The following is a 27,751-nucleotide window of genomic DNA, read 5'->3' as shown; positions in this document are numbered from 1 at the left end:
TATAATCAATAACTAACAAATCAATTAAAGTATAAATTGTAATTGTGACATGACTGTCAAAGTCCCTCATGGGAAAGAGTAAATCTTGATGAGGTGCTGAAGTTCAGTGAGGTACCCTGTCATCGGACACCTCTGATTTGCTTTGATATAGACATAGATACAGCGGTAACAGAAGACAAAACCAGAAGTGGAGAGGACAGTGTCCAGAGGTGGGTAGTAACAAGTTACATTTACTTTAGTAAGTTTTTGAAAAAATTATACTTCTAGGAGTAGTTTTAAATCACTATACTTTTTACTTTTACTTGAGTAGATTTGTGAAGAAGAAACTGTACTCTTACTCCGCTTCATTAGGCTACAATGAGGTCGTTACTTTTCTCTTGACCTCTTTGGTATTCTACGCGTCATTGTCTTTATCCCCCCGCATATGCCTTATTTTAATGTTTTATTTTGACAGAGAGAGAGAGACTTCCGCTAAGGCTCTACCACGTGACTGTGTTTCACCAATCAAACGTAGTTGTGCAGTCTCGTCACGTTACCATACTCAATCTCAGCGGCGGGGACGGGGTTAGCTTTACAGTCGTAGCAACACAAAATGTCAGGAATTAGCCAGTCGGCAATGCAGACACAGACGAGGAGGAACACCCGCACCCCTGGCCTCATACTGAAAGCATGTTTACCTTAGTAAAAGTGCGAAAGAGCAGCTACATTATGCGGTGTCTTCTGTGTCTACCAAAACAAACGGACATTTCAGCATTCAAGAACTCAACATCTAACTTGAGGAAACATGTAGCAGTAAATTTCCTAAATTCGTTTTTAGTTTTTGCTGTGGATAGGCGAATGTTTGTCTTTTAGGTTACATATATTTTAAACATTTATATATATATATATATATATATATATTATCCACATTTGATGTGATAATAAGTCTCTTTTAATGTCTTGATCTCCCTGTAGCCTCACAGATTTTTTTTTATCCACAGAGGGTTCACCCCAACAAACTGGCAAAGTACACAGACTTACTAGAGAACCACAGAAAGCGTAAGTCCTCCTCTTCCAGTGATATTCTTGTGAAAAATGTGAAAATCACAGCCTTCGCTGCCCCAGGGCGGGTAACACAAGCAACGCTTGACAAGCTGGTGCTATATTTTGTATGTGAGGCCAACCAACCATTTTTTCTGTGGTTGAGACGCCATCCTTCAAGACTTTGATAGAAACCTTGCAACCTCATACAGTAATGACAAGGAAAACATTATGCACAAGAATAAAAGAAGCTGCAAAACAAAAGAAGAGCATAATCATCAAAAAGCTGAGTGCTGTGAACTATGTTGCTACCACAACAGACTGCTGGTCTGCCAGACAACGTAGCTACTTAGGTGTCACCTGTCACTGGATAGACAACACCTCACTGGAGAGGCACTCCGCTGCATTGGCTTGTAGACCTGTCAAAGGCTCGCACACGTTTGATGTCCTTGCTGCTGCATTAGAGGAAATACATTCTGAGTACCACATCAGGGAAAAAGTGACCAGGACGACAACAGACAGTGGCTCAAACTTCCTGAAGGCCTTTCGATTATATGGTGAGGAGAAAGAGGAGGAAGCCATCAATGTACAAGAGGAGAGTGACTCCACCCTTGATAATGCAACAGAAGATCAGAGTGAGTCAGAGGTGGAGTATCAAGATGTCTGCTATTCTGGATGAAAACACAGGCCTTGAGTACCAACTTCCAAGGCACCAAAAGTGTGCATGCCATCTCCTCAATCTTATATCCACAGTTGATGCCACTGCTGCAGGAGGAGCTGCAAACGAAACCTACAAGAGGCTGTCTCGGTCTGCTTTTGCAAAATGTCATGCTCTTTGGAATAAAACCAGCAGGTCAACCATGGCTCATGAAACAGTGGAACGTGAATGCAAGCTGCAGTTTCTCCGGCCCAATCAGACACGCTGGAGCTCCCTGTTCTTCGCTGTAGAAAGGATTGTACGCATTCACCGAGAGCAAGGAGAACAAGCAATTTGCAATGTCTGCACAGCATTAAAGATAAAGATGTAAGTTGACAAAATTTATATTTTGTTTTTAAAGAATAATAAAAATAAATAAGCCTTGCTGATTAATGGGTGAATCCACTTGTCTCAAGTAACTAAGTTTTCTTTGCATGGTGGTGTGACAATTGTGGATGACTTGAATGAAATAATTTAACTAATTTATTTTAATTTATTTGTGTATTTAACATGTACAATGCATAATAAAGACATTGTACCAGAAATAGCTATAAGTAATTGTTTTATCGTTACATCTTTTATAGGTTCAATCCAGCTGAAATTGGGTTTTTGGTCGAGTATGCTGCTGTGATGAAGCCTGTTGCCATGGCCCTTAATATCCTTCAAGGGAAATCATCTGTGCATAAGGGCCTCCTGCTGCCAACACTTTACCAGTTGCGGGACAAGCTGAAGAGGTTGGAGTCAACTTGCAAAATGTGTACACCTCTTGCTCACGCCCTGCAGCAAGGGATCCAGAAACGTTTTGGAGACGTCATGAAAGAGCCTGAGCTGATTGCAGCAGCAATACTCCTACCAAGATTCAGAACATCCTGGACCACAGAGGAGAACATCTTAAATGCTGGTAAATATACTTGTTTATCAATTCAAATGTGAACCAGTAGACATTGACCTATATAACTCTATAATGTTACTGTCATTTAGGATTATAGTGTGTCAGTGACAAACCACAGGGTGGCAATATAGTTAGAAGCTCAGGTAGCTTTTAATGTCAAACATCAGCAGCTTGACAGCCTATACAGTAGAAGGGTAAGAATAATGTGCAGACTTAATTCGTTTGAAAAACGATTTATCTTGCCCTAATACCCACAGGCCTTGACTACATCAGAAATCACCTCGACACCGACTTGGATGATGTCACCAGCGCAAACAGCGGCCTCTCTGATGAAGACGACTTCTTTGCATCCATGGAGTTGGGAAAATCACAAGTAGGAGAGCTGGAGAGGTACCTTTCATGTCTGTCCCCTGCAGGTATGGATCTACTCCACACCTTTCCTCACATCAAGAAGCTGTCACTCAAAGTCAACACAGGTCTTCCTGCATCTGCAGCCTGTGAGAGACTTTCAGTCATGCAGGACTCCTGTTCACTGTTAAACGATCACAGCTTCACAGCAAGAACCTTGAGAGACAGCTACTGTTGAAGCTTAATAGTGACATCACTGAGTGATTCTTTGGTGAAATAGTTTGTTTCTGCATGTTTTGACGCACGCACGCACGCACGCACACACACACACACACACACACACGCACACTCTCCCAGTGGGGCCTTCAATATAAAAATATAAAAGGGTTTTCATGTTACTGTGCCAAAGAGTTCCTGGAGTGTCAACCAGTCAAAGGGCCAGTGTCAGCCTAAAGGTTAGAATATTGCCAAATCTGTTTTCTGTCTGTAGGAGTCTAGATGGGGGAAGCTGCTCCTCTCTCAGCTGCTTTTGAGGTGGGGGGACAAGTGTGACTTTTTTTTGCTGACTTTTCTTGTTAGATATTGGAACTGGAAGTAAACATAATGCCCCATCTACAACTACATCACTCTCCTCTGATGCCTTTTAGAGAACATGCATTCAGCTTAATTGGTGTTCTGGGATACTAGGCCTGCAATATTGTTTTATTTGGCCATCTATCATGGACTGGTGCTTTTTCAGTTGATGTGTACTGCTGCTCTTTTCCTCTGCTCAGTGAGATGTGCAGTGTGGCCTAATCACAGATCAGAGTATTAATTTCTAGGCACACAGAAAAAGGGCTGTTGCTTGCCATGTAATACAAAGGTACTGAGTAGGCCTAATCAACACCTATTGATTATTTTACATTGATCGCTTCCTTCTGGTGTGCAGTTTTCTGTTCAGCATGCCTGGTATGAAATGTTTGTGTGTTTCCTTCTGTTGTTCTGTCACTGTGGAGACACTGTGGAGACACACACACACACAGTTTATGAGAGTTTATGGGCTGCCTCGTTCTAGTTCTGCCTGGTAACAAAAGTATAAAGGTTTGGAAATTTGTGTTACTTGTGCTTATTTATTTTTTATTTTTTATTATTTAATTTTTTAAGTACTTGAATTTACCTTAATTATTTTAATTTAAGCTATTTTGTAATTAATTTTAATTAATTTTATTGATTGGATGAACTGTAATTTGCCTAAAGATTATTATTTTGTATTTTTGTCTGTCTGATTGTTGTCTTGTGTTAAAAAATAAATCAGACGTTACTCAACAGTTACTCAGTACTTGAGTAGTTTTTTCACCAAGTACTTTTTTACTCTTACTCAAGTAATTATTTGGATGACTACTTTTTACTTTTACTTGAGTCATATAATTCTGAAGTAACAGTACTTACTTGAGTACAATTTTTGGCTACTCTACCCACCTCTGACAGTGTCATTGGTGCGGACCTTGTGGCAGAGCAGACATACTTTGCTGTGTCAGTCGCTGTTGGTCCTGGGGGAGGTGAGAGTCTTGATGGTGCTCTGGTTCTCTGAGGAGTACCACCACTTGAGGAACTGAAGGAAGAACACGCCCACGGAAAGGCTAGTGGAGATGGACAGAGCTACACCCCCCCACCACTGTCAACTTCAGCCTCCACAGCCTCTCACCAACACTGGGAAGAAAAAACAACTAATTAGAGGGAAGTATACTTATTGACTTAAATGCTTTAAAAAGTGATTAAGCTCCTTGAACTCAGGGTCCCTTGAGACCGGATGTCCCTAGGGCTGTTGCTGTGACCGTATTTTCGCCACACCGTTGAGTCACCGTAATCTCCTCTTATGCAATCTGGACATGCATTGATAGTACGCAACTCACTAAAGACCATCAGGTTGCTAATGACCTTGTCCTCAGGGCTCTTTTTCTCCTCTAACCACTCTGACATCAATGCAAATGCAATCGAAAATCACATCAGACACTTATCATCAAAATAGCATTGTGCTTTTAAAACACCTCACTGTGATTGATCCATTTTTAGAAAGAAGTTCAACAACAGTTTGAAACAGTGTAAAACATGATCATTGCGGATGTTGTTTCAAAGCCTAAAACAACGAAATGGACAGCGCTTTCTAAGGTGATGATTAATTCAAAACACCCTTACACATATTAGAGCTTATGCATATGCATAGGCCTACAGTGCTTTCAGAAAGTATTCACCCCTTGACTTTTTTCACATTTTGTTGTGTTATAGCCTGAATTTAAAATGGATTACATTGAGATTTTTTGTCACTGGCCTACACACAATTCCCCATAATGTCAAAGTAGAATTATGTTCAGGAGTAAAAAAGTGTTTAACATGATTTTTTTTATGATAACCTCATCTCTGTAAGGTCCCTCAGTTGAGCAGTGAATTTCAAACACAGATTCAACCACAAAGACCAGGGAGGTTTTCCAATGCCTCGCAAAGAAGGGAACCTATTGGTAGATGAGTAATACAAAAATTAAAAAGCAGACATTGAATATCCCTTTGAGCATGGTGAAGTTATTAATTACACTTTGGATGGTGTTATGATGAGTTTCTTGGGTATCAAGTAATTCAGGATGCAAGAATATACTTAAACAATTATATGGAGAGTTCATACAAATATTTAATAGACACGGTACCGGGTTCATCTAACAAAAGGCGCATGCTCTGCCTCTTGTCATCCGAACTCCTGAACAAAGGAAATCTCTTAGTTTATATACTTCATGTTACACGTTTCTTCAACTACATCTGTTAACCCTCAGTGGGCACTCCCTTCTTTGATGGTATTATCTTGTACCCAAAGTCAGTATATTATATATATCAATCATTCTAAGATAAACCCCAGTAATCTCCCTTGACATACTGGAATCCTTGTTATTCAGTTCTGCCCATGACCTCAGAATTGTTTTAAATTGTAGACCTCCACAAGTCTGGTTCATCCTTGGGAGCAATTTCCAAACGCCTGAAGGTACCACGTTCATCTGTACAATCAATAGTACGCAAGTATAAACACCATGGGACCACGCAGCCATCATACCGCTCAGGAAGGAGACACGTTCTGTCTCTTAGAGATGAGCGTACTTTGGTGCGAAAAGTGCAAATCAATCCCAGAACAACAGCAAAGGACCTTGTGAAGATGCTGGAGGAAACAGGTACAAAAGTATCTATATCCACAGTAAAACGAGTCCTATATCAACATAACCTGAAAGGCCACTCAGCAAGGAAGAAGCCACTGCTCCAAAACCACCATAAAAAAGCCAGACTACAGTTTGCAACTGCACATGGGAACAAAGATCGTACTTTTTGGAGAAATGTCCTCTGGTCTGATTAAACAAAAATAGAACTATTTGGCTGTAATGACCATCGTTATGTTTGGAGGAAAAAGGGGGACGCTTGCAAGCTGAAGAACACCATCACAACCGTGAAGCACGGGGGTGGCAGCATCATGCTGTGGGGGTGATTTGCTGCAGGAGGGACTGGTGCACTTCACAAAATAGATGGCATCATGAGGAAGGAAAATTATGTGGATATATTGAAGCAACATCTCAAGACATGGGCAGAACTGAAAAAGGGTGTGCGAGCAAGGAGGCCTACAAACCTGACTCAGTTACACCAGCTTTGTCAGGAGGAATGGGCCAAAATTCACCCAACTTATTGTAGGAAGCTTGTGGAAGGCTACCCAAAACGTTTGACCCAAGTTAAACAATTTAAAGGCAATGCTACCAAATACCAATTGAGTGCATGTAAACTTCTGACCCACTGGGAATTTGATGAAAGAAATAAAAGCTGAAAGAAATAATTCTCTCTACTATTATTCTGACATTTCACATTCTTAAAATAAAGTGGTGATCCTAACTGACCTAAGACAGGGAATCTTTACTAGGATTAAATGTCAGGAATTGTGAAAAACGGAGTTTAAATGTATTTGGCTAAGGTGTATGTAAACTTCCAACTTCAACTGTATCTCATAAATTTAACCTTGTTCCCACAACACTGTGAAAAGTGTTCATCATAACAATCCCTCATTTTTTTCCTTTGTGGTAAGTAACATTACTCAGATATAACATTACTTAACCCCAACAATTCACATATAACTTCATATAAAATAAAATGTTCTCCAATCAGTAGTATATATATATGATTAGAGTCTATGCTAGATAACTGAGAATTCATCCCCCTCTACCTTCTATACCTGAATCCAACCAGATTCTCAATATATTTCATCAACAAAGGTATAAATTCTCAGTCACTTAGCTCATGCACCATCAAACATCTCAAACCTCTATGGACTCAGTCTGAGTAAAAGATAGATACCTGATTAACTACTATATATTCATGCTAACAAAATCTATGTCTAAAGGAAAAAATTCCACATAGACCATCCCTATTGTTTAAATGACACCCTTGTATAAATCATTTTCAAATATAACCATCCTCTTAGACATGCTACCAAGAAAAACATACATATAAATAAATTCTTAACATCATGACATCATCCACACAAATACAATGATACATGACACTCTCTAAGTTACATGGAGATTATAATATAGTCAGATGAATATATCTAAATAAAAATAACGTCAGTCTTCTTCATCAATGTTCATTCAGAGGAACCCCAAGCTTTTCTCTGGTCACTTGGGGCGCTAACTGATCGCCTGAGGTAGTCTTGTTTCCACATCTTTAATCCTGTAAACCTTAAATTCCACGTTATACAGTTCCAACTTAACATTCCCCATTCCTCAATCAACATTATCAATGGACCCTAAACTGGAATAAGATGATATAGATGAAGAATTAGCACTCTCCCTCCTTGCATTAATATTGACTCATACATCTCTAGCTGTAATTACTGGCATGTTGGTAATCGTTTGTACAGATCTCAAAATCAATCCCAGAAAAATGGGAAAATAACACACCATAACTATGGCTACAATAATTACTATGGCCACTAGGGGACCTAGAATGCTTGCCATCCATGTTCCTATTGAATTACCACAAAAAAACCTTGAAAAGACTTCAACAGCGTTCAAATGACCATATCCCCCCACAATCGTTGCATCTCTATTCGTACTCTTAATGCCTTCCTGTATGTCTCTAATATTTCCCATAGCTTTAGTTAAATTCCCAAGACCTTCCAATTCTGATGGTAAGTATGTACAACATGTATCCCCTCCTACAATTGCACACACACCCCCTTGAGCAGCCATAATAGCATCCAATGCTATGCGATTATCAATTGCATATTGTCTAATGAGTGCCATCTCAGAACCAATAGCTTGAAAACACATGACTGTTGCATTAGCCACTCTAGCAACTTAATGACGTGTCAATGCTATGAGATAATGATTGGAATATTGTAATTCCGTATTTCCAAAAATAGTCTTAAAAACTAACTGAGTATGTGTAAATATTCTAAAATCTTGAGGTAATGCGTTGTATCTGGTAGCCAAATCAATCGGATTCGAATTCTTTAAATGTACATTTATTTATTTTTTATTTATTTTTTATTTCACCTTTATTTAACCAGGTAAGCCAGTTGAGAACAGGTTCTCATTTACAACTGCGACCTGGCCAAGATAAAGCAAAGTAGTGCAATAAAAACAACACAGAGTTACATATGGGGTAAAAAAAAACATAAAGTCAGAAATACAACAGAAAATATATATACAGTGTGTGCAAATGTGGCAAGTTATGGAGGTAAGGCAATAAATAGGCTATAGTGCAGAATAATTACAATAGTATTAACACTGGAATGCTAGATGTGCAAGAGATTATGTGCAAATAGAGATACTGGGGTGCAAAAGAGCAAAATAAATAACAATATAGGGATGAGGTAGTTGGGTGGGCTAATTTCAGATGGGCTGTGTACAGGTGCAGTGATCGGTAAGGTGCTCTGACAACTGATGCTTAAAGTTATTGAGGGAGATAAGAGTCTCCAGCTTCAGAGATTTTTGCAATTCGTTCCAGTCATTGGCAGCAGAGAACTGGAAGGAATGGCGGCCAAAGGAGGTGTTGGCTTTGGGAATGACCAGTGAGATATACCTGCTGGAGCGCAGACTACGGGTGGGTGCTGCTATGGTGACCAATGAGCTAAGATAAGGCGGGATTTGCCTAGCAGTGATTTATAGATGGCCTGGAGCCAGTGGGTTTGACGACGAACATGTAGTGAGGACCAGCCAACAAGAGCGTACAGGTCACAGTGGTGGGTAGTGTATGGGGCTTTGGAGACAAAACGGATGGCACTGTGATAGACTACATCCAATTTGCTGAGTAGAGTGTTGGAGGCTATTTTGTAAATGACATCGCCGAAGTCAAGGATCGGTAGGATAGTCAGTTTTACGAGGGCATGTTTGGCAGCATGAGTGAAGGAGGCTTTGTTGCGAAATAGGAAGCCGATTCTAGATTTAACTTTGGATTGGAGATTCTTTATGTGAGTCTGGAAGTTGAGTTTACAGTCTAACCAGACACCTAGATATTTGTAGTTGTCCACATACTCTAGGTCAGACCCGTCGAGAGTGGTGATTCTAGTCGGGTGGGCGGGTGCTAGCAGCGTTCGATTGAAAAGCATGCATTTAGTTTTACTAGTGTTTAAGAGCAGTTGAAGGCTACTGAAGGATTGTTGTATGGCATTGAAGCTCGTTTGGAGGTTTGTTAACACAGTGTCCAATGAAGGGCCAGATGTATACAAAATGGTGTCGTCTGCGTAGAGGTGGATCTGAGAGTCACCAGCAGCAAGAGCGACATCATTGATATACACGGAGAAAAGTGTCGGCCCAAGAATTGAACCCTGTGGCACCCCCATAGAGACTGCCATAGGTCCAGACAACAGGCCCTCCGATTTGACACACTGAACTCTATCTGAGAAGTAGTTGGTGAACCAGGCGAGGCAGTCATTTGAGAAACCAAGGCTATTTAGTCTGCCAATAAGAATGCGGTGGTTGACAGAGTCGAAAGCCTTGGCCAGGTCGATGAAGACGGCTGCACAGTACTGTCTATTATCAATCGCGGTTATAATATCGTTTAGGACCTTGAGCGTGGCTGAAGTGCAACCGTGACCAGCTCGGGAAAACCGGATTGCATAGCGGAGAAAGGTGCGGTGGTATTCGAAATGGTCGATGATCTGTTTGTTAACTTGGCTTTCGAATACTTTGAAAGGCAGGGCAGGATGGATATAGATCTGTAGCAGTTTGGATCTAGAGTGTCACCCCCTTTGAAGAGGGGGATGACCGCGGCAGCTTTCAATCTCTGGGGATCTCAGACGTTATGAAAGAGAGGTTGAACAGACTAGTAATAGGGGGTTGCGACAATTTCGCGGCTAGTTTTAGAAAGAAAGGGTCCAGATTGTCTAGCCCAGCTGATTTGTAGGGGTCCAGATTTTGCAGCGCTTTCAAAACATCAGCTGTCTGAATTTGTGTGAAGGAGAAGCAGGGGGGCATGGGCAAGTTGCAGCAGAGGGTGCAGAGTTGGTGGCCGGGTTAGTGGTAGCCAGATGGAAAGCATGGCCAGCTGTAGCAAAATGCTTGTTGAAATTCTCGATAATTGTAGATTTATCGGTGGTGATAGTGTTTCCTAGCCTCAGTGCAGTGGGCAGCTGGGAGGAAGTGCTCTTATTCTCCATGGACTTTACAGTGTCCCAAAACTTTTTGGAGTTAGTGCTACAGGATGCAAATTTCTGTTTGAAAAAGTTAGCCTTTGCTTTCCTGACTGCTTGTGTATATTGGTTCCTAACTTCCCTGAAAAGTTGCATATCGCGGGGGCTATTTGATGCTAATGCTGTACGCCACAGGATGTTTTTGTGCTGGTCAAGGGCAGTCAAGTCTGAGGAGAACCAGGGGCTATATCGGTTCTTAGTTCTGTATTTTTTGAATGGGGCATGTTTATTTAAGATTGAGAGGAAATTACTTTTAAGGAACAACCAGGCATCCTCTACTGACGGAATGAGATCTATATCCATCCAGGATACCTGGGCCAGGTCAATTAGGAAGGCCTCCTCGCTAAAGTGTTTTAGGGAGCGTTTGACAGTGATGAGGGGTGGTCGTTTTGACCGCGGACCGTTACGGACGCAGGCAATAAGGCAGTGATCGCTGAGATCCTGGTTGAAGACAGCTGAGGTGTATTTAGAGGGTATGTTAGTCAGGATGATATCTATGAGGGTACCCATGTTTACGGATTTAGGGTTGTACCTGGTAGGTTCGTTGATAATTTGCGTGAGGTTGAGGGCATCTAGCTTGGATTGTAGGATGGCTGGGGTGTTAAGCATATCCCAATTTAGGTCACCAAGCAGTACAAACTCTGAGGATAAATGGGGGGCAATCAATTCACATATGGTGTCCAGGGCACAGCTGGGGGCTGAGGGGGTCTGTAGCAAGCGGCAACAGTGAGAGACTTATTTCTGGAAAGGTGGATTTTTAGAAGTAGAAGCTCAAACTGTTTGGGCACAGACCTGGATAGTATGATGGAGCTCTGCAGGCTATCTCTACAGTAGATTGCAACTCCACCCCCTTTGGCAGTTCTATCTAGACGGAAAATGTTATAGTTGGGGATGGAAATTTCAGAATGTTTGGTGGCCTTCCTGAGCCAGGATTCAGACACTGCTAGAACATCAGGGTTGGCAGAGTGTGCTAACGCAGTGAATAACTCAAACTTAGGAAGTAGACTTCTGATATTTATGTGCAAGAAACCAAGACTTTTGCGATTACAGAAGTCATCAAATGATAGCGCCTGGGGAGTAGGAGTGATACTGAGGGCTGCAGGGCCTGGGTTAGCCTCTACATCACCAGAGGAACAGAGGAGGACTAGAATAAGGATACGGCTAAAGGCTTTAAGAACTGGTCTTCTAGTGCGTTGGGTACATAGAATAAAGGGGCAGATTTCCGGGTGTTATAGAAAAGATTCAGGGCATTATGTACAGACAAGGATATGGAAGGATATGAGTAAAGTGGAGGTAAACCTAAGCGTTGGGTAACAATGAAAGAGATAGTATCTCTAGAGGCATCAATTGAGTCGGTCTCTGAGTGTATGGGGGAGGGACAAAGGAGCTATCTAAGGCAGGTTTAGCTAGGCTGGGGGGTCTACAGTGATATAGTACAATTAGAAATAACCGAAACAACAATAAACTAACCATGTTTGGGCTGAGGCTAAACATAAACAGGATGTAGTACCGTAAAAAGGAACAGTCCAGCAGATATCAGCTGTATAGCTGAGTTATCATAAGGTCCGGTGGTGAAGCACTTGTGAGTAAGAGGCCACGGATAGCGTGTGCTAGCGGGCCAGGGCTAGCAGATGGATGGAATCTTCGTGGTTAACGTCGTAACCACATCAGACGATTTCAGTCGGCAGACCAGTCGTGTAGGATCGGGCGGGGCTTCGTGTCAACACTAGGTGGTCCCGTCCGGTTGACAGAGAGGTAGATAGCCGGGAGATGGGCCTAGCTCAGGATGATTAGCCAGACCACAGCGTCCGTTTTGTTGTAGCCAGCTGGTAGCGATGAATCCGGAGTTAAAGGTCAATAACCCATAAGTTCTGAAGTCTCCCTTCTAAATCGTCCCGTAATGTTTGTATTGACAAATTGAACAGGCTGAACCACATAAAGAAGGTCGTTTAAAGTACATACTTCACATATTCCCCTGAAAAACTGGAATCGGTAGTGTTCCCACTTTTGAAATGCGATATTTTTCCCCATATCCTTAAACATCATGAGACATTGAGAAGCTCTCAAAAATCCAATATTTATTGCTGAAAACTCTTCTCTCCGTCTTCCCTTTACGCACACATCAAATACAGAAGATGCATTTACCATAGCTGATACTTTAGTGGGTACAATTGATAAATCACTAGGTACTTGAATTACATGTTTATTATAGAAAATCGGACATATAGTAATGGATGGAATGTGTTCCGGAATCGCAAATATGGTTGAATGAACCTTATGCAAATCTATACCATTCTCCTGTCTTACAGAGATGTTAGTATAAATAACATATTGAGACATCTTATGAAGAATCCCATCATTCTTGATGATCATGTTATTGGTTTTGCCTATGTAAATGTTATTCAGCAAGATTATCGGTCTGACTGATTGTGATCCCATCGCAGGATGCGTATTCAATACATACTGATAAGCAAGAATGCATAGTGTTGGCAATCCTTCTGACCCCTGAAGTGGGACCGCCCAATAAGGAAATAAATCCTCAGTTGATTTGGGAATTAGTGAACACACATAACATGAATTTTGAGTCAATTTTCTAACTTTCTGCTTAAGGGTTTTGTACCACAAATTAGACGCTATGGGGTGAATCCATATTCTCATAAATAATAACTTCCTCCTTCTCTACCAACTCAGCATTCTTATCCTAGGAGTTTGCATTTTCTCCATGACTCCTCCAGAAACTCCCTCTTTTCTCTCCACCACCACCTAGGTATGATAAAAGAAAAACAAATACAAAAACAAACAAAGAAATGATAATGAATATAAGAATAACACAACACTATAATGATAATCGAATCCTATACATATGTCCTCTCAATTTCATTCCTTCCCCAACACCTCCAAAGTTGGTGTCTGCTTCGTAGGTGCCCCTTTATGCCTGGATGCATGTATCCACTGCGGTTGACCTTAACTGCTGTACGTGTTACCAGAAGAACCTGCGTTGGACATCCATAACGTGGCTCTCCTTGAATAACCACAGGTTTTAAACTTTGTACCAGAACATAATCTCCTGGCTGAAAATTGTGTATCGGTTTCTCCCCTGATGAGGGAAGGGAATCGATTACCTGTTGAGAATATTTGGAAACAAAAGAAAACAAATGTTGAACAAAATGTTGTTGCAATTCCTGTAGCTGTGTTAAATCCCCCACTGGATTATCCTTCATCAACGCACCTAGAGGAAAAGGTCTAGCCATCAACACTTCATGAGGAGACAATCCAATGCACGCATTAGGCCTCTTATTGATAAGAGTACTAAAGGTAATGCTTCCAACCAATTCATCCCTCTTAATAGATGTATTTTCATAAATTTATCTTTTATCGTTTTATTAGTGCGTTCTACCTGAGCCGAACTCTGCGGTCAATAAGGAATATGAAACGTCCACTTAATCCCTAACGCTGCTGATAACTGTCTAGTTATTCTGGACGTAAAAGTTGTGCCATTATCTGAATCAATCCCAATAGGAATTCCAAACCTAGGAATAACATGTTCCATTAAACACTTCACTACTGTTTGAGCATTCTCTTTTCTTGTCGCAAAAGCTTCTGTCCATTTAGAAAATCTATCCACAATTACCAAAAGATATGAATACCCCTTATATTTCGGCATATGCGTAAAATCAATTTGTAATTGCTGAAATGGACCCTCTGGTTTTGGTAAATGTTCCCTTTTAGGTGGATTGATGCATGGATTACATCTAGCACAAATTAAACATCTTTGTATAAATTGTCTAACTTGTTTCTCCAAACCTATCATAAAAAACAACTAATTTATATAAGCTGTCACTCCCTTGTACCCTACATGTGTTACTCCATGAACATAGGAAATAACAGAATCATAAGCCACCTTTGGTAACGCAATTCTATCATCAATACATTTCCACAAACCTTCTTCATCCTTCTTACAACCCTTCTTTTCCCATAATCTTAATTCATATTCATTTGCTTGGTTCTGAAAAGACCTTAAATTATCACACGTGAACGGAGGATCCGCTTAACTAATTAGTTGTACAGCTATCAGTTCCTTTTCCATATTTATCTGCTAAATTATTCCCTCTTGCTATCTCCGAATCTTCCTTAGAATGACCTTTACATTTTACAATAGCAATATTAGCTGGTAATAACATAGCCTCAATTAAACTTTTAACTAAATCGGCATACTGAATATGTTTCCCTGCATTTGTCACAAAACCTCTATTTTCCCATATTTTACTAAAATCATGTGCCACTGAAAAAGCATATTTTGAATCAGTGTATATGGTGACAGTTTTATTCGCAGCATAAATACATGCTCTTGTTAACGCAATTAAATCAGCAGCCTGAGCTGATGAAACTGGTATTTTATATGCTTCAATGCACTTTCCTTCATCATCCACAACTGAAAATCCTGATAATACCATTCTATCATCTGGTCTCATTGCTGAACCATCACAATACAAAACCAGATCATTATTATCTAATGCCGTCTGTTGTAAATCAGCCCTCATGCTAGATGTTGAGTATGTCATCAACGTACTGTAAAAGCGTCGAATGGCATGGGAGAGACAATTGAGCCAAGTTCCTATTTACAGTGAGGGAAAAAAGTATTTGATCCCCTGCTGATTTTGTACATTTGCCCACTGACAAAGACATGATCAGTCTATAATTTTAATGGTAGGTTTATTTGAACAGTGAGAGACAGAATAACAACAACAAAATCCAAAAAACGCATGTCAAAAATGTTATAAATTGATTTGCATTTTAATGAGGGAAATAAGTATTTGACCCCTCTGCAAAAAACATGACTTAGTACTTGGTGGCAAAACCCTTGTTGGCAATCACAGAGGTCAGACGTTTCTTGTAGTTGGCCACCAGGTTTGCACACATCTCAGGAGGGATTTTGTCCCACTCCTCTTTGCAGATCTTCTCCAAGTCATTAAGGTTTCGAGGCTGACGTTTGGCAACTCAAACCTTCAGCTCCCTCCACAGATTTTCTATGAGATTAAGGTCTGGAGACTGGCTAGGCCACTCCAGGACCTTAATGTGCTTCTTCTTGAGTCACTCCTTTGTTGCCTTGGCCGTGTGTTTTGGGTCATTGTCATGCTGGAATACCCATCCACCACCCACATTTCAATGCCCTGGCTGAGGGAAGGAGGTTCTCACCCAAGATTTGACGGTACATGGCCCCGTCCATCGTCCCTTTGATGCGGTGAAGTTGTCCTGTCCCCTTAGCAGAAAAACACCCCCAAAGCATAATGTTTCCACCTCCATGTTTGACGGTGGGGATGGTGTTCTTGGGGTCATAGGCAGCATTCCTCCTCCTCCAAACACGGCGAGTTGAGTTGACGCCAAAGAGCTCCATTTTGGTCTCATCTGACCACAACACTTTCACCCAGTTCTCCTCTGAATCATTCAGATGTTCATTGGCAAACTTCAGACGGGCATGTATATGTGCTTTCTTGAGCAGGGGGACCTTGCGGGCGCTGCAGGATTTCAGTCCTTCACGGCGTAGTGTGTTACCAATTGTTTTCTTGGTGACTATGGTCCCAGCTGCCTTGAGATCATTGACAAGATCCTCCCGTGTAGTTCTGGGCTGATTCCTCACCGTTCTCATGATCATTGCAACTCCACGAGGTGAGATCTTGCATGGAGCACCAGGCCGAGGGAGATTGACAGTTATTTTGTGTTTCTTCCATTTGCGAATAATCGCACCAACTGTTGTCACCTTCTCACCAAGCTGCTTGGCGATGGTCTTCTAGCCCGTTCCAGCCTTGTGTAGGTCTACAATCTTGTCCCTGACATCCTTGGAGAACTATTTGGTCTTGGCCATGGTGGAGAGTTTGGAATCTGATTGATTGATCGCTTCTGTGGACAGGTGTCTTTTATACAGGTAACAAGCTGAGATTAGGAGCACTCCCTTTAAGAGTGTGCTCCTAATCTCAGCTCGTTACCTGTATAAAAGACACCTGGGAGCCAGAAATCTTTCTGATTGAGAGGGGGTCAAATACTTATTTCCCTCATTAAAATGCATATCAATTTATAACATTTTTGACATGCGTTTCTCTGGATTTTTTTGTTGTTAATCTGTCTCTCACTGTTCAAATAAACCTACCATTACAATTATAGACTGATCATTTCTTTGTCAGTGGGCAAACGTACAAAATCAGCAGGAGATCAAATACTTTTTTCCCTCACTGTACAGCTGAACTATAGACTGCTGCTGAATCACTAAATCCCATTGGTAGACGACGGCAAATATATTGTTCCCTTCTAAATGTAAAAGCAAACAAGGGCTGTGTGTTTTCATGTACAGGAATGTACAACAGTATACCATTTAGAATTAGCAGGCAATGCCGTTAATATCGAGTTAACATCTGGCACTATCGGAGATATCGGTATTATGGCCTCGTTAATTTTCCTGAAATCCTATGTAAATCGATATTTCTTACTGCCTGGTTTTAAAATTGTGTTTATAGGTGTATTATTTGGTGACATGCCTTTGTAAACCACCCCTTGTTGTAGTAGACTTTCAATGATTGGACTAATGCCCTCTTCTTTTTCCTTAGATAATGGATATTGTTTAATAAAGACTGGATACTTATTTGGATTAATCTGCGGAGCTGGACTGGGAACACGCACCACTGGTCTGGTGCGAGGAGCAGGCACGGGTCGTGCCGGACTGGAGACACGCACCACTGGTTTGGTGCGAGGAGCAGGCACGGGGCGTACCAGGCTGGGGACACGCACCACTGGTTTGGTGCGGGGAGCAGGTACTGGCCGTACTGGACTGGATACACGCACCACTGGCTTGGTGCGAGGAGCTGGCACAGGTCGTACCGGGCTGTGGAGGCGCACTGGAGGTCTGAAGCGTAGAGCTCGCACAACCCGTCCTGGCTGGATGCCCACTTTCGCACGGCACGTGCGGGGCGCTGGCACAGGACGCACTGGGCTGTGAACACGCACTGGCGACACAGTGCGTAGGACTGGTGCAGGATATACTGGACCGTGGAGGCGCACTGGAGACCAGGAGCGTTGAGCTGGCACAACCCGTCCTGGCTGGATGCCCACTTTCGCACGACACGTGCGTGGCGCTGGCACAGGACGCACTGGGCTGTGAATGTGCACTGGCGACACAGTGCGTATCTCTGCATACCTTGGTTCCTCAATGAACACACGCTCCTTTTGTTGCCTGACCAGCTCCTCTCTCCGTGCATCCACTACTTCCTTCTCCCTATGGGCCTCCTGCAGCGCCTCCTCTTGAATGGAGCTCTCCTGCTCTATTCTCACTATCAGCCCCCGTAATATGGTGGCCTCCTCTCTTAAACTGCAGATCCGCAGGTCTTGGAGGACCTCTAAAATAGCGGCCTCCTCCTCTATAGTCAGCCCTTTCACGGCCTCCTGCTGCCTCGTCGTCCACCCCGTGTGCCCCCCCAATTTTTTTTTTTTGGGGCTGCTTCTTGGGCTTTCTTCGTGACCGAGTCCTTTTAAGTCGCAGTTTCTCCTCCCTTGCTGCCTCTGTCTGCTCCCAAGGAAGGCGATCCATCCCCGCCTGGATCTCTTCCCATGTCCATGATCCCTTACCATTTAATATCTCATTTACATTTAATAATTAATTAATATCTCCTCCCAAGTCCATGATTTCTGCTCCTCCTGGGCATGCTGCTTGGTCCTTGTTTGGTGGGATCTTCTGTCACGGTCGTTGAGAGACGGGTCAGACCAAGGTGCAGCGTGATGTGCGTACATGTTTATTAAGACGAATAAACACTTGAACAAAAATAACAAAACAACGAAAACGTGAAGTCCTATGGGCTATACACACAACAAGCCTAACAGGAACACAAACAAGATCCCACAACTAAGGTAGACAAACCAGGCTACCTAAGTATGATCCCCAATCAGAGACAATGAGCGACAACTGCCTCTGATTGGGAATCACACCCGGCCAAACATAGAAATGTCAAACTAGATCTACAACATAGAAATACAATAACATAGATCTCAACAGAAACACTCACCCTGACCCAACCAACAAGAGTTCTCTAGATCAGGGCGTGACACACACATGGAGGACATAAAGTTATTACCTTGTCCTTGTCTATACCAATCAATGGTTTAATGTCAATATGTAAATCCTTTACAAAGAAATGCTTTGGCTCCAAACCATAAGACCAGATAATACAACTCTTGTTTCGCTCCTCCCCTGTCGGTGATAAAATTATATATTTATTAAAAGATGTAACCAAAGCATCAATATCGCTAAAATCATTCCTTACTGCACATACAAAAGTCACAATACTATTAGAAGTATCTTTCCATAATAATAAAAGCCTGTGTGGTGATATGAAAAGATTTTGTGGAATTTCCTGCATTGTATCTACTTCAATTACTTTATCCGAAAAAGGCATATTTACAATCTTCATAGAAATTATCATTGCAGCCGCTGCTGCATGGCAAGAAGCTAATATTTTAATCCCTTCCATAGTAAATAATTTTGACACTAACTCTGCCTTAATCAATGTAGTTTTCGCCCAGTGTGTACGTTGAGTACTGTAAAAAAATAATTGATATGCACAACTCGGCGGAATGTGTACCTCAATGCCCTCTGGTGAACAAAAAATGGTTGCATTAAGTTTACTTAGAAGGTCTCTTCCCATTAATGCCATCGGAGTTGTAACGCTTACTATAAATGAATGTTGAAAATGTATATCCTCCAAATCAATTTGCAATGGGAGAGATATAGGATCAATTTGCGGAGTTCCACTAATTCCGATAGACTGGACCTTCTGAGTACTTAAAGGACACCTTAAATCTTGTTTCCGTATACATTACATAGTTGCCCCTGTATCAATTAGAAATTGAATTATTTTACCAGATACACATAAACTTAACTGTGGTATTTCTAATGGGCTGTCCGAAATATGCAATTGTGGTGCATGTATCATCCAGAGGTGTGGACTCGAGTCATGTGACTTGGACTCGAGTCAGACTCGAGTCATGAATTTGATGACTTCAGACTCGACTCGACAAAATGTACAAAGACTTGCAACTCGACTTGGACTTTAACATCAATGACTCGTGACTTGACTTGGACTTGCGCCTTATGACTCGAGAAGACTTGCTACGAGGACTTGTAATGACTTGCAAAGGCTTGCTAAGAGGACTTGAAATGACTCGAAACTAAAATGTAGGACTTTGGACTCGACTTGAGACTTGATGGCTTTAACTTTTGACTCGACTTGGGACTTGCCTCATCTTTGACTCGACTTGACTCGGGACTCGAGGGCAAAGACTTGAGACTTACTTGTGACTTGCATAACAATGACTTTGTCCCACCTCTGGTATCATGTATTTAACTTCCTTCCTGCCTATCGGTGTTGTATGTCATTGTCCCCATAATAAATTACCCGCCATCTCCTCTCTAGGTTTATTCTGGGAATTAGGGTGAGGTTTGTCAGGAGTCCAATTCCCCATCTTCATATCGTTTTCTCTCCTCATCCTGTAATCGAACAGTACAATCTTTCCACCAATGTCCCCTTTGCTTACAATAATGGCAAGTGTCTATATCTCTGTTAAACCTCCTTCTTCCACCTCTGGAATTACCATTTGACCTGCCTCTCCCTGGATTATTATAATAAGGTACGAATTGTCCATTTGTCTCCTGCTGAAATGGTACTAGTTTATCCTGCTGTTTTTTATTGGGGAAATTGCGGTGCCTGAATTGTAGGTTTCTGCTCATTGAATAATCCTACTGCCTCTAATTCCCTAATATTTTTAAATAGCTGTAGTGGTCTTATTGAATATATTTCAGGTGTAGACAGTTTCAGAGTATATGCAGACACTTGGTCCAAGCCATTCAAAAACATGCTTATGAAAAAAGTGTCCTCCGAATAATTTATTTCCAATTTAGCCTCCTCTTTCCATGTTTTTTGATAACGTGTTGCGTATTCAGACATTGTTTCAGTTGGTTTAAATTTACAATTTAACAATTGGGAAACATCTCTTTCCTGACTAGCATGTTCTTTTAAGAATACTTTAAGTTATTCGATATGTGTTTCTTTAGGATCCCTACTCAACCAAGGAAACCTATCTTCTGGATTCCTACCATCTCCAGGCCCATCATTATCATATGATAAAGTCTCACATGAAGTTATCAATGTTTCCATGTTAACATTTGGCATCCACCCATGCATTAAAGCTGTGCGCCACCAATTCATAAATCCTAGTGGGTTGATTAATGGCTGCGGCGCATCTTTTATAATTTGAGAAATTTCAGCTAACGTAAGTGGCTTATCCAAAACCGTATCTTCCATTACTAAAAGTGGCGCCATCTCTTCGTCCTTCTGTATATTATCCTCTTCATATTGTCTATTTATATCTCTACTTGCCAAATCATCCACAATCAATTCAACTCTCTGACAAATATTTTTCATTTCACTCTCTAAAATATTAGATAAAACTCATTTTATATATTTTGTCTGGACGGCTGAGGTTGGGTCAAGGCTAATGTTTTTCTCTATTTGGTAACGTTCCACTGCTTCAACTAAGAATTCCATAATTTTATTTGCTAATCTATCGTTTAAGTCAATGTTTTGGTTTTGTTTGAGTATTGTAAATATAATTTTATATTCACTTTCTAAACACTCTCTAGTATATCTAATTTTTTCAATGTATATTCTTCCTGTATGACCTCTAAACCTTCTTTCTGCCGTTTCGCAAGCTCTACCAAAGTGTTGTACTACCAAAGCGTTGTACTGCATTCCTCTCGCCACCGTTTGATCTCAAAGTTATCTATTTTGACTATAGGAAACATGTACAGTGGGGAAAAAAAGTATTTAGTCAGCCACCAATTGTGCAAGTTCTCCCACTTAAAAAGATGAGAGAGGCCTGTAATTTTCATCATAGGTACACGTCAACTATGACAGACAAATTGAGGGGAAAAAATCCAGAAAATCACATTGTAGGATTTTTTATGAATTTATTTGCAAATTATGGTGGAAAATAAGTATTTGGTCACCTACAAACAAGCAAGATTTCTGGCTCTCACAGACCTGTAACTTCTTCTTTAAGAGGCTCCTCTGTCCTCCACTCGTTACCTGTATTAATGGCACCTGTTTGAACTTGTTATCAGTATAAAAGACACCTGTCCACAACCTCAAACAGTCACACTCCAAACTCCACTATGGCCAAGACCAAAGAGCTGTCAAAGGACACCAGAAACAAAATTGTAGACCTGCACCAGGCTGGGAAGACTGAATCTGCAATAGGTAAGCAGCTTGGTTTGAAGAAATCAACTGTGGGAGCAATTATTAGGAAATGGAAGACATACAAGACCACTGATAATCTCCCTCGATCTGGGGCTCCACGCAAGCTCTCACCCCGTGGGGTCAAAATGATCACAAGAACGGTGAGCAAAAATCCCAGAACCACACGGGGGGACCTAGTGAATGACCTGCAGAGAGCTGGGACCAAAGTAACAAAGCCTACCATCAGTAACACACTACGCCGCCAGGGACTCAAATCCTGCAGTGCCAGACGTATCCCCCTGCTTTATAATTATAATAATAATTATAATTGGTCATTTAGCAGACGCTCTTATCCAGAGCGACTTACAGGAGCAATTAGGGTTAAGTGCCTTGCTCAAGGGCACATCGACAGATTTTTCACCTAGTCGGCTCGGGGATTAGAACCAGCGACCTTTCGGTTACTGGCACAACGCTCTTAACCACTAAGCTACCTGCTTAAACCAGTACATGTCCAGGCCCGTCTGAAGTTTGCTAGAGTGCATTTGGATGATCCAGAAGAGGATTGGGAGAATGTCATATGGTCAGATGAAACCAAAATAGAACTTTTTGGTAAAAACTCAACTCGTCGTGTTTGGAGGACAAAGAATGCTGAGTTGCATCCAAAGAACACCATACCTACTGTGAAGCATGGGGGTGGAAACATCATGCTTTGGAGCTGTTTTTCTGCAAAGGGACCAGGACGACTGATCCGTGTAAAGGAAAGAATGAATGGGGCCATGTATCGTGAGATTTTGAGTGAAAACCTCCTTCCATCAGCAAGGGCATTGAAGATGAAACGTGGCTGGGTCTTTCAGCATGACAATGATCCCAAACACACCGCCCGGGCAACGAAGGAGTGGCTTCGTAAGAAGCATTTCAAGGTCCTGGAGTGGCCTAGCCAGTCTCCAGATCTCAACCCCATATAAAATCTTTGGAGGGAGTTGAAAGTCTGTGTTGCCCAGCGACAGCCCCAAAACATCACTGCTCTAGAGGAGATCTGCATGGAGGAATGGGCCAAAATACCAGCAACAGTGTGTGAAAACCTTGTGAAGACTTACATAAAACGTTTGACCTGTGTCATTGCCAACAAAGGATATATAACAAAGTATTGAGAAACTTTTGTTATTGACCAAATACTTATTTTCCACCATAATTTGCAAATAAATGCATTAAAGATCCTACAATGTGATTTTCTGGAATTTATTTTCTCATTTTGTCTGTCATAGTTGACGTGTACCTATGATGAAAATTACAGGCCTCTCTCATCTTTTTAAGTGGGAGAACTTGCACAATTGGTGGCTGACTAAATACGTTTTTCCCCCACTGTAAGTCCCCAATCAATACTTTAAATTGCCCAAGTGGCACCAGAACAAGATGAAATGTATTTTGAATTTTGTTCCAGCAATATGGTGCATTAAAATTAAAAGCAGATTTACCTAGCTCGGTGGAGACCCTAGGAACCTCAAGAGTTAACCAATCCTGTGAACAGGTTAGGCAACTCAGGTGTCTTACTTCAACAGCAAAGTTAGATAAAATGGAAGTTGAAGTAGGGCCTTGTAAACAAAAAGGGAGTAATGTAGAGATCTACAGGTCTTTAGCGAAGTCCAGCCAACCTTTTGATACTGAATAATCTGCTTCCTACTGCTTAGAGAAAGGCATGATCTGTTTCTGTAGAAGAAGCAAACTTTAAATCTTAGCTTCTTAACCAGCTCATCTATATGTTTTTTAAACATGAAATCCATGTCAATCTAAATTAGTTTAGTATTGTGGAGTAACTATAATGTTGTTGATCCATCCTCAGTTTTCTCCTATCACAGCCATTAAACTCTAAGGGGCAGTTTTGCGGACAGTTTAATTTAAGTCAGGACTAGGCTAATTCTATTTAAATTAATTAAAAAATGGCTGAGACATTGCTTATATTCAGATTAATTAGTTCTAGACTAGGGAGTCCCAGACTAAGTATAGACTAACCAGTTCATCTTTGTGAAGCCTGATTAGATTAACGACGTGCACTTGGTGCCGACCTGAGGATGCTTCAAAAACCAGGGATGGGACACTAATACATAAGCATTATGTGGAATTGGAGCGAGCTACCTAAACCAAACAATGGACGGAGGTAAAAGAAAACGTTCAAATAATTGTGTCACTAACCCAGGCCGGAGGACAAAGACAAAGAGGCTGAGCATGCATGAGAAACTGGCCATGGAATTTCATGAGCACAAACTAATGTATTTAAAAGAAGAGCCTGATATGAAGATGCAAATCCTTCATGTTGAGTTGGCTATTTAGGAGGAGGAGAGAAACATGAAGCAGCACCAATGTTCTTCTTGAACCAGCACCAGTTCGGGGTCCCGATATTTCCATTTGTGAATTAAAAACCGTTTTGTTACCAATCCATGGCTATCGTTTGCTTCTATCACTTGAGATATCTTTGTTGTGAGAAGTGCTGCATAGCAAGAGCATTTCTGCAGTCGTGTCCATTTCTGTCATTGTCTGCCTCAACCATGGGAACATCTGGGTCATCCTCATCTTCAATGTGAGGATCTGGGCAGCCATGCTGTTTGAGGTAATTGTGATGCACTGCTGTTGCAATTATGACAATGCAGCATCTTTGTAGTTGAAAAAGCTATGTGTTTCTGAGACCCTGGAAACGACTCTTCCGTACACCAAACATGCGCTCCACTACACCTCTGGTGCGGATATGAACTTGGTTGTATCGTTGTTGCTCAGGTCCTATTGCATAAAGATAGGGGGTGAACAAGAAGTTGGTCTGTGCATACCTACTCTCACCAAGTATGATTCCACTATGATGTCCTCCTTCAAGCTGAGCATACAAAGAGGAGTTTTGGAAAATCCTTGAGTCATGAGTTGCACCTTTCCGATGTGGAAAACTTAAATCCGTTCTACCTCATTTCTACCAGCATGTTAAATGTGCAACCAGAGGAAAAATAAAACTCTAGACCACCTTTACTCCACACACAGAGACGCATACAAAGCTCTCCCTCGCCCTCCATTTGGCAAATCTGACCATAACTCTATCCTCCTGATTCCTGCTTATAAGCAAAAACTAAAGCAGAAAGCATCAGTGACTCGGTTAATAAGGAAGTGGTCAGATGACGCAGATGCTAAGCTAGAGGACTGTTTTGCTAGCACAGACTGGAATTTGTTCCGGGATTCTTCCGATAGCATTGAGAAGTACACCACATCAGTCACTGGCTTCATCAATAAGTGCATCGATGACATCGTCCCCCACAGTGACCGTACGTACATACCCCAACCAGAAGCCATGGATTACAGGCAACATCTGCACTGAGCTAAAGGGTAGAGCTGCCGCTTTCAAGGAGCGGGACTCTAACCCGGACGCTTATAAGAAATCCTGCTATGCCCTCTGACGAACCATCAACCAGGCAAAGAGTCAATACACGCTCTCTGTAGCCGATGTGAGTAAGACTTTTAAGCAGGTCAACGTTCACAAGGCCGCAGGGCCAGACGGATCACCAGGACGTGTACTCCGAGCATGCGCTGACCAACTGGCAAGTGTCTTCACTGACATTTTCAACATGTCCCTGACTGAGTCTGTAATACCAACATGTTTCAAGCAGACCACCATAGTCCCTGTGCCCAAGAACACTAAGATAATCTGCCTAAATGAATACCGACCCGTAGCACTCAGTCTGAAGCCATGAAGTGCTTTGAAAGGCTGGTCATGGCTCACATCAACACTATTATCCCAGAAACCCTAGACCCACTTCAATTTGCATACCGCCCCAACAGATCCACAGATGATGCAATCTATATTGCACTCCACACTGCCCTTTCCCACCTGGACAAGAGGAACACCTACGTGTGAATGCTATTCATTGACTACAGCTCAGCGTTCAACACCATAGTTCCCTCAAAGCTCATCACTAAGCTAAGGACCTTGGGATTAAACACCTCCCTTTGCAACTGGATCCTGGACTTCCTGACGGGCCGCCCCCAGGTGGTAAGGGTAGGTAACAACACATCTGCCACGCTGATCCTCAACACGGGGGCCCCTCAGGGGTGCGTGCTCAGTCACCTCCTGTACTCCCTGTTCACCCATGAATGCATGGCCAGGCACGACTCCAACACCATCATTAAGTTTGCTGACGACACAACAGTGGTAGGCCTGATCACCGACAACGATGAGACAGCCTATAGAGAGGATGTCAGAGACCTGGCCGTGTGGTGCCAGGATAACAACCTCTCTCTCAATGTGATCAAGACAAAGGAGATGATTGTGGGAGGACTGAACACGCCCCCGTTCTCATCAACGGGGTTGTAGTGGAACAGGTTGAGAGCTTCAAGTTCCTTGGTGTCCACATCACCAACAAACTATCAATTGTCTTTCAGTTCACATATAGCATTGCAGACTTTGTGGACTATTTTGCATACCGTCGTTCACCTACACCACACAAATATCCTGTTTCACGATGGAAGGTTCCAGATGCCAAAAACCTCAAGGTGATCAGTACTTGTAGGGAAGGAGGGATAGGTCTGCCTGAAGAGAGTCAGATGAAAGCCTTGGCTCAAGCAAACAAATGTCAGCTGCATTTTATTTTTGCATACGGTAACGGTTACAGAAATTGATTTAATCTAAATCATTCAGTGGGTTGCTCCTGTCTATAACCGCACTTCTGTCTGGCCTTGGTGGTGCTCTTTGAGCATTATTTAAATAGTCCAGGTAACCAATTTTCAAGGTCAACCTGGGGGCCAACATCAATTCATCTGAAGATAAACCTGCCTCTGGCCAGGTTTAATTTAAGCCTTCACTTAGATCTAGAGTAACTAATAGTCCTTCTGGAAATCTGACTTTTAAAATCTAGACTAGGGCAAGTCTGAGACTATTTTAAACCATGTCTGAGAAATGCAATATAAATTAGTACAGTGACTCCAGTTTAAAAATGCAATTAGGTATAGGTTTAGGCTTAATCTGTGTCAGCAAACCCTCCCTAACTGATTTAAAGTCACCATTGGCTTCATGGTAAAATCCCTGAGCGGTATTAAAAAGTCATACAATGTCTAAGGCAAAATATTTAACACATCAAGTGATCCAACGTCATAATGCCAGTCTGTAGTCTAGTAGGATACCTTGAGGGAACTGCAAAACTATAGACCAGAGTTCTCCAAGTCACATGCACAAATATAACCACATGTGTGCAGACCTTTGTCCTAGCCGTTTCAAATAATCAACCGACCAACCAACAAGCATGGCCTTCTGGCATGTTATCACTGGTCTGTAACAAAAGCCGGCACACCCGGGCCAGTACTCGGGACTCTCCAGGACCGTTGTTGGATAACTGTGGTTTATAGTTTGTTACTGGTGTCTGCAGATATCGTAGCAAAATATACAGTGGTGGGAAAATATAGTTGAAACTTCACAGTGTGTCGCATGGCGGGTCTGACAGCACCCATCAGGGAGTCCTGCGCCAGGACCTCGAATATCGACGGTCTGTCATCTGCAGCTGCAGTTTTCAAATGTGCACCACGTTCCGCCATGGCTGGTGTGTTCAAACACGGTTGGAAACAGGCTTAGCTTCCTAACTAGCTAGCCAAGTTGGCTACAGTGACAGCAAGTTAGCTAACAACTTTCTATACTGGCAAGTTCAAATAGATATAAACATAATTCAGCTATCTAAATACATCAATTTCGACTGATGAAAATGTGACAAGTCATGCAGAGACATCACAGACAGAACAATTAAATAAATAAATAAAATGTGTTTGTGCATGCCGCCACCTACTGTGCGGTAGTGTGTGTTCAA

At 41.9% G+C, this 27,751-nt stretch overlaps 1 protein-coding gene across 1 annotated transcript; it reads right to left on the bottom strand.

Annotated features, from left to right (window-relative positions):
- Positions 1-66: 66 nt before the first annotated feature.
- On the bottom strand, positions 67-27,485 carry LOC121550635 (peroxisome assembly protein 12-like). The gene is given in 3 exon segments (XM_045211136.1): positions 67-204; positions 4,429-4,611; positions 27,369-27,485. Coding segments are annotated over 3 exon segments (438 nt in total).
- Positions 27,486-27,751: the final 266 nt, after the last annotated feature.

The sequence above is a fragment of the Coregonus clupeaformis genome, chromosome 35, assembly GCF_020615455.1.
Source record: "Coregonus clupeaformis isolate EN_2021a chromosome 35, ASM2061545v1, whole genome shotgun sequence".
NCBI classification, from domain to species: Eukaryota; Metazoa; Chordata; class Actinopteri; order Salmoniformes; family Salmonidae; genus Coregonus; species Coregonus clupeaformis.
Note: the sequence above shows the minus strand (reverse complement) of the source record. Positions and strands in the feature narration are given on the sequence as shown.